The sequence below is a fragment of the Pelodiscus sinensis genome, chromosome 4 (genome assembly GCF_049634645.1).
Source record: "Pelodiscus sinensis isolate JC-2024 chromosome 4, ASM4963464v1, whole genome shotgun sequence".
Classification (NCBI taxonomy): Eukaryota; Metazoa; Chordata; order Testudines; family Trionychidae; genus Pelodiscus; species Pelodiscus sinensis.
The window spans coordinates 24,081,527-24,093,338 of NC_134714.1; the positions used below are offsets into that span (position 1 = coordinate 24,081,527).

At 49.3% G+C, this 11,812-nt stretch overlaps 1 protein-coding gene across 5 annotated transcripts in view; it reads right to left on the reverse strand.

The window, feature by feature from the left end:
* The window catches only part of YY1 (YY1 transcription factor), a 43,793-nt gene extending 32,365 nt beyond the window's left edge, over window positions 1–11,428 (reverse strand). Inside the window, exons 1-2 of one of the 5 annotated variants that reach the window (XM_075926569.1) lie at window positions 9,683–10,473; window positions 8,951–9,028 (exon numbers count right to left, since the gene is read on the reverse strand). In XM_075926569.1, the coding sequence (XP_075782684.1) occupies window positions 8,951–9,028; window positions 9,683–10,394 (790 nt within the window). In that variant the 5' untranslated portion in view covers window positions 10,395–10,473. Of the gene's footprint in view, window positions 1–8,950; window positions 9,029–9,682; window positions 10,474–10,495 lie in introns of those variants that run through there. The other 4 variants (XM_075926570.1, XM_075926571.1, XM_075926572.1 and 1 more) reach the window with 4 other exon arrangements.
* Window positions 11,429–11,812: the final 384 nt, after the last annotated feature.

Consider the following 11,812-nt stretch of genomic DNA (forward strand, 5'->3'; position numbering starts at 1 on the left):
CCAAATTAAATGAAATCAATTTTTGCTAGTCAGTCTGTTTTAAGAGACTTCACAGAATGAAGTGCAAATTTAGTTGAATCTATACAATGCGCGTGAAGTCTAGGCCCTTGTCTTTTCAGTTTAGAGATTAATACATACAAGTCTCTGAAACTACAATTTCAATACTATCTTCTCAAGTTGGCAAAAAGGTCCATGCACAGCACTTTAACAAGGTTCAGTAAGAGTACTAACAGAATGGGATTTTTAAATTTTTACTAGTCCCCTGCTGCCTCTATCAGAGAGGCACGGGGGGGGAAGAGCCATCTTAAAAAGCCAGTTCTCCCTCAGCACCATTTTCACATGGGAGGGCAGGGGAGGCACAGGCATAGTGGAGAACTGACATGAGCCAGGAATCACCTAGTCCCCAGCTTATGCCTGGTCCTCCCTGCTGCGCCTGTGCTTTTAAGACGTACTAAGAGCCTGGTGGCTCTTAATACATTTAAAAAGCAAAGCTGCAGTGGGGTTAGCTCCTAGGGTTGGGAGCTAATCCCAATGCAGCTCTGCAGTTTTCCCCCTTATCAACTAACCAATTAGTAGAGGGAAATTCCATCGACTAGCTGTTAAACGCCATTTAACATCCTTACCCCTGCCCTGACCCCATGTAGCCAGTTAACCGGATCAAATTTAGGTTAACCTAATCTTTGACCTGTTCGCTGCTTAGCTGCGATTTTGCATCCCTAGTCCAAAACCAGCACCAAAATCAGGTACAACGAAGAGCAACAGATCTAGTAAGTTACAGATTTTGTTCAGCGAGAAAGATGAACAGCAATGCATTATATTGAATCAGTATACATTGCATTTAAGAAGGTGTATAAAAAAAGTGTGTATTCTTATGCCACAAAAGTTGCAGAATTTTCCCCACTACAATTATAAAATCAGGGCTTTTTCCTCAGAGCGAGCAGTAAGTACCATTCATCCCAGAGATGATTTTCTCAAATCATGAATGGCACTGGAAGGATACCTCGGAGATGAACTTGGCAAGCACGTTCCTCCACTGACTAGCCTCTCCGTACTACCAAAGACTTATTATAATTCGCAATAATTTGAAGAAATATTTGATAGATCAGGGATCATTGTGCTATATAGGAAGTCAGCTTAATAGCTAGAAAGCTTAAGTTAGCTTGAAGAACTGCTATGAAGTATTACTGTTTTCAAACTAACATTAAATAACCTTGCAATTATCAAGTTCTGATATGGCAGAATACAAAAAGGAGACAGGAGCACTTAGACAAGCCTAAATGGTTACCAACAACACACAGTACTGTAACGGATTTAATCATTCAACAAAAGTAAATAATCAAGTTAAATACATAGGCTCACATCTAATAGATTACCATACATGCATGATTTTACAAGGTGTATGGTAATGCTCATTTGCAGAAAAGCACTTCAATAATATTGGAAAACTAATGAGCAGTAATTCATACTGCTCAACTGAAGGCAAAAGGTCCTTGGTTCCCCATTCAAATACCCAGAGGCAAGTTACACCAAATCTAGGTCTTGACATACCACCTGTTTAGTCTTCTCTTTGATGAATTTCAATTCCTAAATAAGAAAGTCTTGCCCATCAATTAAAGATTTGAAAAAAAAAAAAAAAAGTAAAAACCCAACAAATAGTCCTGTAGCACATTAGAGACTAACAAAAAATGTAAATGGTATCATGAGTTTGTGGGTACACCCCTCTTCTTGAGATGAATAGAGTTCAAGGGTTCAAGGTACAAATAAATAGCAGAGAATACCCAGGACCCCTAAACTCCATTTATCTAAAATGGGCTGTGCCCACAAAAGCTCATGAAACTATCTATATTTTGTTGAGTCTCTAAGGGTGTGTCTAGACTACATGCCTCCGTCGACGGAGGCATGTAGATTAGCCAGATCGGAAGAGGGAAATGAAGCCGCGATTAAAATAATCGCGGCTTCATTTAAATTTAAATGGCTGCCCCGATCTGCCGATCAGCTGTTTGTCGGCAGATCGGGGCAGTCTGGACGCGATGCGCCGACAAAGAAGCCTTTCTTGATCGACACAGGTAAACCTGGTTTCACAAGGCATACCTGTGTCGATCAAGAAAGGCTTCTTTGTCGGCGCATCGCGTCCAGACTGCCCCGATCTGCCGACAAACAGCTGATCGGCAGATCGGGGCAGCCATTTAAATTTAAATGAAGCCGCGATTATTTTAATCGCGGCTTCATTTCCCTCTTCCGATCTGGCTAATCTACATGCCTCCGTCGACGGAGGCATGTAGTCTAGACACACCCTCTGGTGCTGCAGGACTATGTGTTGTTTTTAAATGTTTTCAGTTAGAGTTCATCACGCAATCCAACTTGGATTAATGCAACTGCACTATAGGTGCATGGGGGGGGGGGATCCTGCGGGGGGCCAAACCCATCCCTATTGGCAGAGGACAGTGGGAAGAGTACTTAGAGGAGTGACAGGACACCTTTTACTTACGGCCCATGTCTATCACAACCCTGGAAGTACTACTATGAAATAACTACCCCATGTTTTAACAAGCCGCCCGTTATCTCAAAATATTTTTCAGTGCACGCACGTTGTTCTAACTCAGCATCCCTGTTATCCCTTAACCCTCTTGGAACAAGGGTGTCTCAAAATAGGGTGTTATTTTGAAGCCTGGCACAGTGTAGACACTCCAAATTTCAAAATAAGCTATTTTGAAAAAAATCTAAGATTTGTCTCATTTTGACTTTAGGGGGCTGTGTAGCCTCACCTTTACAGACTAACATGGCTACAACCCTGAAAACTAATGATTTGTTCACTCCACACTGTATACAGTTTTAACTTAGTTGGATCAGTGATAAACATTTCAAAGCCACAAATGTAAACCATATTTAGGTGAAATTCACAATGTCAAACTTTTAATATCTTTCATGGTAATAGTATACTCCCTGTAAAGAGAAGTGGAGTTTTGGGGATATGCTTTTGATGTTATTCTAGTACCCATTCTGTTTACACTCTGGAAATTCTGAAAAAACCGACTTAATTGTTAAGTTTCAGGACTTTTACTTGTGTTCATATACCACACTGACCATGTGTCCCAATTTTTCCAGGACAGTCCCAATTTTAAGTACCCTGTCCCAGTGCCCCATCAAGTAGTGCAATGTCCTGAAAAGCCTTACTGGACATTTCACTACTTGATGAGGACACGGACTTGTGGGAAGAAGTGACTGAGTCCATGCACCGCCACTGCTCCTGGCACAGTGCAGCAGCAACAACCATCCTCTCCCCCCTCCCCCCATAGTGCGTAGGCAGCTCCCTTTGGAGCTTTGCCAGCTGGGACAGGCTTCTGGTGGTGTGTGGTTCTGGCCATTACCCCACCCACTGTAACAATATGGCTTTTCTGTAGCCGTATTGGAAAGCCTGTGCTAGACCTGAACCAAAGCCGCCTTCTGCAGCCAGACTGAAGAGCAGCAGCCATTAACTATAAGGCCTGGAGTCGCATACAATTCCATCTAAATTGTATTAAAAAGTGTCACACCAGGCTGTGAGGAGGCAACTTTGTCCTGATAGTTTCCCCCACTGTCACCAGATAAAGAAAAGGATCTCAAGATGGGTAAAGAAAACTTAAGTCACACTATTCTGTCTGGCAAGAAACTGCTTATCAATACTTGAGGTTGTGGAATCCTCATTCTATGATCAGTGTCATTACACTTTCCTATTGTTTGACTGTGATATCAGTCTGGTTTGTAACTGTTTCTGTCTGTTGTATAATTAATTTTGCTACGTGTAAATCAATTAAGGTGGTGGCATATGATTGGTTAGGTAATTGTTATGATTGGTTAGTAAAGTTATACTAAAATAATTGGTTACGGTACACTTAAGCAAGACTCAGGTTTCATTATATAAACTGGGGTCCAAGAAGGAGAAGTAACAGAAGCAGAAGGAAGGAAGCAAAAGGCTGGAAGAAGACCAAAGGGAGACAAGGAACACCAAGAAGAACTACTCACCTCTGAGACCCAGCCTAAGATAAGAGATGCCAGGACTCTCCTGCACAACCATGATGTGTAGCGGCTAAGATCCAGAGAGACTGACCTTGCCTGGCCAACAGGGAAAGTCTGCCTGTCTTTATCAGGATTGGTGAGCATGACATGGTGTGCTTAACATGTATATTCTGCTTGTTTGGGAATTGTCAATAAATAGAAGATAAGGATATTACTGTGTGAGGCTCTTTCAGTGGCTAAAGATCTTGCCACCCTGCAGGAAGATGCGCCCTGAGCCCTAGGAACTGGGTACGGGTGGGTGTGTAAATTAACAGGGTTGCACCCTGAGCCCTAGGAACTGGGTAAAAGTGTGTGTCCCTACAGTGTGGAAGGGATGGAGAAATTTGTGCAGGTAACACCTACTGCACCACCACTATCCCCCATGGGACTACCTCTGTCACATGGGGTCCCGGTCCAGCCATGCAGCCTCCCCCTCCACATGTGCAGGCAGCAGCTTGTTATAGCAGCTGCTTCTGCCAGGAGGGGGAGGGGTGGCAGGGTCCAAGGCAAAAGGTACCAAGGAGATGCTCCCATGTGCTTTTGAACTGTCTCCTGTGCCCCAGAAGAGGCTGCACGGAACCTGGGTGGGGTGGTTGCCACTCCCTCGGAGCATGCTCAGTTCCCATTCCCCCTCCCCAAATGTGCTGCCGCTCTCTCCCCTGTGCCTCCTCTCACCCCTCTGGGGGAATGGCAATGAGCCTAGTCTGGCGGGGAAGGGTGGGGTTTCTTCAAACATCACCATGCCCACCCAGTGGTAAGCCCATCCTGGTGTTGCACCCCACAGCTGCGCTGGGATCCCTGCTGCATCGGGGGTGCGGGGGAGGAGGGCTGAGCTCCCTCTCCCTTCCCACCCCTGGGGGAATGACAGCATGCTGTCTGGAGGCTTTCCCCACTGCAAGGGGATGCCAAGCCAGGTAAATGTCCCCTTTTATGCCCAGGCCCTGCACCAAAATCCCCTTCACTCACTTCCATCTGCCCCCCCAAACCCTGCATTTCCATCTTGCTCTGACACCCTCCCCTTGCTCCTATACTCTCCTGACCAGACACCCTGCCCCAAGACTCCTCCTGTATCTTCCCTCCTGGCGTGACTCCCTACCCCAAACTGCCGCCCAGCACCCTTCCTTCTGGCCAGAGACCCTACACCCAACTAGTCTCTGCACCCTACGTCCCACACAGACCCTGCAACTTCTCCCCCTTCTGCAACCCATCCCTACTGCCCAGATCCTGTACCCCATCCCTATCCAACATAATGGCAGTCCTGTCCTGCATACTGAACTCCTTTTTTTGGTCCCCCACGCCCAAGCCTAAGGGAGTCCATAAAATCCACTAACTCCAGAGCCCCAGAAAAATAAATGTGGCCTTTGGGAATCCCTGAACTAGTGCCTCCCTCTGAGAGGTAGCAGAGAAGAGAGAAGTAGCTGGTGCTGGAGGAACTGGCTTAAAAGCCGATTCCCCCCATAAAGTCTCTGCTGTGCCATCTCCCCCCGGCTCTATCAGAAGCGTGGAGGGATGGGGGGGGGGGGGAAAGTGCGGGGAAGAGGAGAGAAAGAGGAGGCTGCTGCAAAGCAACCTCTGTCCACGGCAGGCCGAGGCTCACCATAGCAGAAGCTACTCTGGCAGCAGCCCCTTTCTGTGGGGATCCCAATGGAAGTTGGACTCCCACAGACAGAGGCTGCTGCTGCTGCCAAGCATTCCCTGTTGATGGTGGACTGGTCTGTCTGCCGTGAAGAGGGGCTGCTGGACTCAGTGCGAGCTGGGACTGAGCAGGCCCAGTTTGCGCCAGTCGCTGCACCTCTGCATTTTAAATGTAGTAAGAGTTCAATGGCTCCTCTTATATTTAAAATGCAGAGCTGCAGCATGGGTGGCTCCCAGAGCCAGAACTGCTGAGTCCCAGCTTCAGCCAGCTCCTGCAGCTACCCCCATTGTGGCTCTGCAGAGTGGAACCTATCAACTAATCACGTAGTTGATACAAATTGCATTTACTATTTTATTAGCCAGATAACCACATTTAACATCCTTACCTTGAACCTCAGTCCTCTTTGTCCCATCCCCATACCTTGTGGGCTGGAACACCAGAGGATCGAGGTGTCTCAGTTGGGGACGAGATGAGTGAGGGTTGGGGGTTTTTGGAGGAGTTGTTTTTGCTTCTCATTTGTGTGGTTCCCAGCTGACTTTTCTGTGGGTCAGTGGCCTCCAACCCAAAAAAGGTTCCCCGCCCCTACCGTAAAGAAACCATTGAAACCTTGTGTTGGTCAAATTAATATTTTACTGTATTTAAAATGAAGTTTGATAACCACACACAAGAAAGTTAACACTTAGTCTGCTTAATAATTTAAATTAAACCATTCACCCTATCCGCAGCACTAGCAAAATAGCTCAAGCATAATTATGTAATTAATGGTGCGTTTCCATTAGCAACTGGTGGTCCATGGCAAGGTTTACACTGAGCCAGGTGGTTCACGTTCCAAAAAGTCGATAATCACTGAATAGAGGCAGCCCAGGCCTCTCCTCCAAGTTAATGCAATTAAAGTTGGATTAATGCAATTACAGTATAGTTGCATGGGGAGGTCCTGTGGGAACCAAACCCATCTCTATCGGCAGAGGACAATGGGAGTTCTTAGAGGAGTCACACAACACCTTTTACTTCTGGTCACGTGCCTATCTTAACCCTTGAAGTACTACCTCCAAGGGTGGGACTTTATGTGACAGGTGGGAGGGGCCTAGGGATGGGGGTGTGGCTAATTAGGCTGGGGCATGGCTCCTGTGTGTCTATTTTTGGTTCAGAAGATATGGTCACCATATATATACACACACACACACCCACACACCACTCCAGACTCTGCTTTTACATTTTATAGGATGAACCTACTGAATAGTCTTGGTGACCCTCATAACATTAACTACACATGTCTATGAAGCCAGCTACACTGTACAGAAGTATCTAATGTCTACACAGAGGTGCTAGAATATCTTCATTGATAAATAGGCATTCCCATAAGAGTAAAGTAGGAATTCAAAGTCCTACTTAACTGGTTAGATGTGATGTTTAACTGATTAAAGGGGCACTTCCCCCTCCCGAAAGGCTGGACAGGAGCACACACCTGCCACAGACAGAGGCTACTCCAGCCCGGCCCTGTTCACAGCGGGCCCTGGCACATCACAGACAACCAGAGCAGCCTGTCTATGGCGGGCCCCACTCTGGGCTAGAGCAGCCCCCTGCTTCAGTCCCTACCAGTTAAGAGTTAACTGAAACCAGTAAGCATCACCCGCTAAAAATAATGCTTACCAGCTAATCTTTCACGAGGGATGTCAATGTGTAATCATGGCTTGCTGCAGACAGAAGCTGCTCTGTGGGATGCCAGCACAGCCTCTGTCTGTGGGGAACTCATACTTTGCTGCTGCCCCATACTGCTGTCTCTGTATTAGGTTTATGAGGGAGCTGATTTTAAATTGGCTATCCTCACAGACCAACTCACACCTGCCACCCCATGCTACTGCCTCTGTATCAGACCAGATTAGGTGCCAGCCCCACCTCCAGGGACTATCAAATAGTCATGTAACTAATAATATTTTGTGTGGTTACATGACTATACAATTAATAGCTATTTAAGATTCCTAGTATAGTGGCCCGACCAAGCTGCCCCCCATTTTAGCAGTTAAACAGTTTAACTGGTTGGGGGGGGGGGGTCTAGATTTTTTTCATACCCAATACAAATACCACATTCAAGAGATGCAGCTGTGTCAGTAAGGTCCCAATGTAGATCTGCCCTAACAAAGTTGCCTTGATTGCCAAGAGAAGACTATTAGTATAAGAATTAAAAATAAGCATCTGCATCTTTGCACCACATTTACCCTGTAATCTAGTTTGTTGTGCCAGTGTGATTCAAAATCTCTGATAAACTGTGACAGAGGGAAGTCTCAGAGGGTCAAGCCATGTTACTCATAACCTAAAGTGAGTAGTCCTGAGGCACTTTAAAAGACTAACAAATATATATTATCACAAGCTTTCATGGGTAAAACTCACTTCAGATGAGCTGCAGTTTAAAAACAAACAAACAAAAAACCACCACAAATTCTCCTCTCATTAGTAATAAGAAAAAAAACACCGAAATCAATGAAGTTACCATAATGTAAAATGGGTATGTATGAGAGAATCAGGCTCATTAATGATATTATGCTTCATTTAAACCAACTAATTTGTATGCATAAACTTTAAGCAAGCACTCAACTGGGCACTTTGAAGTGCAGAATTCATATGCACAGTGTCACAAACAGATTTTGACAGTCTCCAATAGCCCTTTACTCAGTTGTTCCTCTGTCGTTTATTTTCAGCTATTTTAACAGTAGCTTCTACAAACCACAACTAAGCATAAGCTATAGCCAGACGCGAGTGTACAGTGGGTGATGCTTTAGTATAAACTGTATTTTTCTCTCTCCAACCTACTTGGCCACTAGAAGTTAAAATTCAGAGTATAAATTTTAAGTTATATGGTACTCAAGTTAGAAAGAATCTCAGAAGGGTAGCCAGTTCGTCTGTAACTGAAAAAAACTTAAACAATGAAAGTTTCTAAGGGTGCTGCAGGACCAAACAAAAATGTAAATCGTATCATGAGCTTTCATGGACACAATCCACTTCTTCAGATGAAGTGGATTGTGTCCACAAAAGCTCATAATATGGTCTACATTGTTTGTCAGTCTCTAAGGTGCTGCAGGACCATTCATTGTTTAAGTTTTTAACATTAGGAATAGTTTGCAAGGGAAGACTGAATTCCTCAATACTCATGCAACAGCCACATTAAAACAGTTCTCTCAACAATATGCATTGTAAAAGTTATGACACTGAATTATATTCATAAATGTCTGCAAATAACTCATTTACTAAACACATTAATACCAGCAAACTATAGATTCTTACCAAAACACCCAGCACGTAACAACTCTGCACTGATAGGCAACCTACTATATTGTGTCTCTTCCAGAAATCTACCAAGAACTTTTAAAACAAGGGGAAGAAAACAGTATGAAACGCATTGCAAGGCATTAGCAATCCAGAAACAAAATCAGATTGATTCCTAACTTTGCAGACAAGACCTTTCATTATTCCTATCATAAAAGATTAAAAATCTTATATCATGCTAGACATCACACTTCTTTTCGAAAACTTTCTTTGCCAGGTGCATTTTTTTATTTGCTCCTAAAATGTAGATGAACTGAAAAGCTTCTGACACAACTATTACTAAACGGAAAAAGGCAGAGCTGGAACATTTCAAAGGCCAGGATAGGATCCACAGCCAAATCCTCCTCCCACCCTCCAAGATGCCACCAGGGACCAATGCTTCCCTGACATAAGATCCACCCCCTTCTTCTGGGGGGGGGGGGGGGTGGAGAGTTCCAGGCTCCTATCTTGGGTATATCTAAGGGCCCTAACACTTTGGTATCCACCAGATATAGACATACCACCACCACCCCACACTTGAGAGGTGTTTCCCCTCTCTTAGCCTATACTCCGCATGACAGCCAGAGGAGCCACCCACTCCCAACCCCTCTATGGCAAAGGGCTGGAGCACTCAGTGCAGAGGCTGGCTCACCCACTGGGCTCGCTTGGAATCAAGACAGTTGTAAATGCCTTCCCAAGCACAGCACTCACGCCTCGTCAAGCAGCGCCTGCAATCTCCCACTGCCCCCAACGACCAGCTCGCAGCTAGGGAGCCGAAGCAGGCGGCGCTCAGGCAGCCATTTATTCCCCTCCGCCCCCCTGAAATAACGGTCACGGCCTGAAGTACACGCGTCATCCGGGGCTGCGGCCCATGTTCAGCATTAAAATGCAGCCCAATAGGGCCCCGGGTGCGCGGCGGACAGAAGGGAGGGGAGGGAACCGCCCGGCAGAGCGAGACTGGGCGGAAAGGGGAGCTGGTGGAGGCTACTGCGAGGGCGGCAGCACGGGCAGGGGGGAGAAGAGGCGGAGACCCGAGCGCTGAAGAGCGGGAGCAAGGAAGGGAGAGAGCCGACGGCAGGGGAGAGGGAACGGGGGAGAAAGAAGCGAAGGGGGCGGAGATGGAGCCAATAGAGGGGCGAGGAGAGGAGGCTGGGTTCGCCCCGCACCGTGCCCGCCCGCACACCCCGCCTCCCCCTGCTGCAGAAACTACGCCATTGCGGCCTACTCCAGGAGCCAGCAGCGCGCTGCCTCCCCTCCCGCTCCCCTCCCCCCCGTCGCCATCTTGGCAGCCGCCGCCATCTTTCCTTCCCCCCGCCGGAGCCGGGCAGGAGCAGGAGCAGCAGCAGCGCAGACCCCGCCATCTTTTCGGGGGAGCCGCCATACTTGCCCTGGCGATGAACATGGCGGCGCCCATCACACACATCAAAACATGGCCTCCCTTCAAAACAAAACCGGCCGGGCAGAGCTGGTGGGACACCGGCGGGGCCTAGTGCCCGGGGAGGGAGGGGCCCGACGCGCACTTACCCGAGGCCCACATGGTGACCGAGAACTCCCCCTCCAGGGTCTTGATCTGCACCTGCTTCTGCTCCCACTTCCTGCCTCCACCGCCCTCGGCCCCGCCGCCGCCTCCCCCGCTCAGGTAACTCTTCTTGCTGCTCTTCTTTCCGCTGCCGCCCTTCTTAACGCGCCCTCCGGCCGAGGACGAGCCACCACCCCCACCGCTCTTGCTGCCGGCGGCGGCCACGGTGACCAGGGTCTGCTCGATATACTCGTCCTCCCCGGCGGGGGCAGGCACCGGGATGAGGATCTGGTCCTCGAAGCCGTCGTCGGCCCGCAGCCCGTCCGAGTCGTCTCCCCCCACCACCTCCTCGCGGGTCTGTACCAGGATCACCTCCTGGTGATGGTGCAGGTGGAGCTGCCCCCCGCCGCCGCCGCCCGCGCCGCCCCCTGCTCCGCTGGGATCCCCGTCCGAGACTAACGGCTGCAGGGCGATCATGGGCTGGTGGTGGTGGTGGTAGTGATGGGGCGGGTGGTGCGGGCCGCACTCCTCGCAGCATTCATCCTCGTCGTCCTCGTCCTCATCCTCCTCGCCGCCCACCACGGTGGTCTCGATGGTCTCCACCGGGATGGTCTCGACCTCGATCTCGTGCAGCTCCACGATCTCGGCCGGCATCTCCGAGCCGTCCGTGGCAATGTACAGGGTGTCTCCCGAGGCCATGGCTGGCCGAGGGAGGGGACGAGCGGGTGGGGGCGTCCGCTCCGCTCCCCTCGGTAGGCAGGCGAGGGGACTCGGGCTCCTCTCGCTTCCCTTCCTTCTCCTCCCCCTTCCACACAAACACCAGGCAGCTCCTCGCAGCCAGCGAGAGAGGGAGGCAGCCAGCCGCCAAATCCCGGCTACGCTCCCTCGCGAGACTTCCACCGAGACGGACCTCAGCCCCTGGAGGCTGCTGCTGCTGCCGCCGCCGGGACTCACCCCTCACGCTAAGCAGCCTATCACACCGCGCCTAGCGCCGGGGTCACGCCCCTCACCTCCTGGCAGCCTACTGGAGAGCGTCTGGCCCCGGGGCCCCGCCCTTTTCCATAAACAGCCTATCGCTGGGCAGTAGGGCACGCCCCCTCGCTCTTCCCAGCCTATCCCCGCTTCGTGCGGAAGACCCGCGCCGACATTGGGGAAGGAGGACGCTGTCCCGGCCGCTCGTTTCGCCCCCCGAGGAGACGCTCTGCGAGGTTTCTAGGGTCTTGACTCCGCTTCCCGCCGGATCTCAACGTCGGTCGGGACATGCCGGCGTTGTGCGTGCCCCGGGCAGCGCGTCCCCGTCGCCTCGCCCTCCGGTCTGCCGG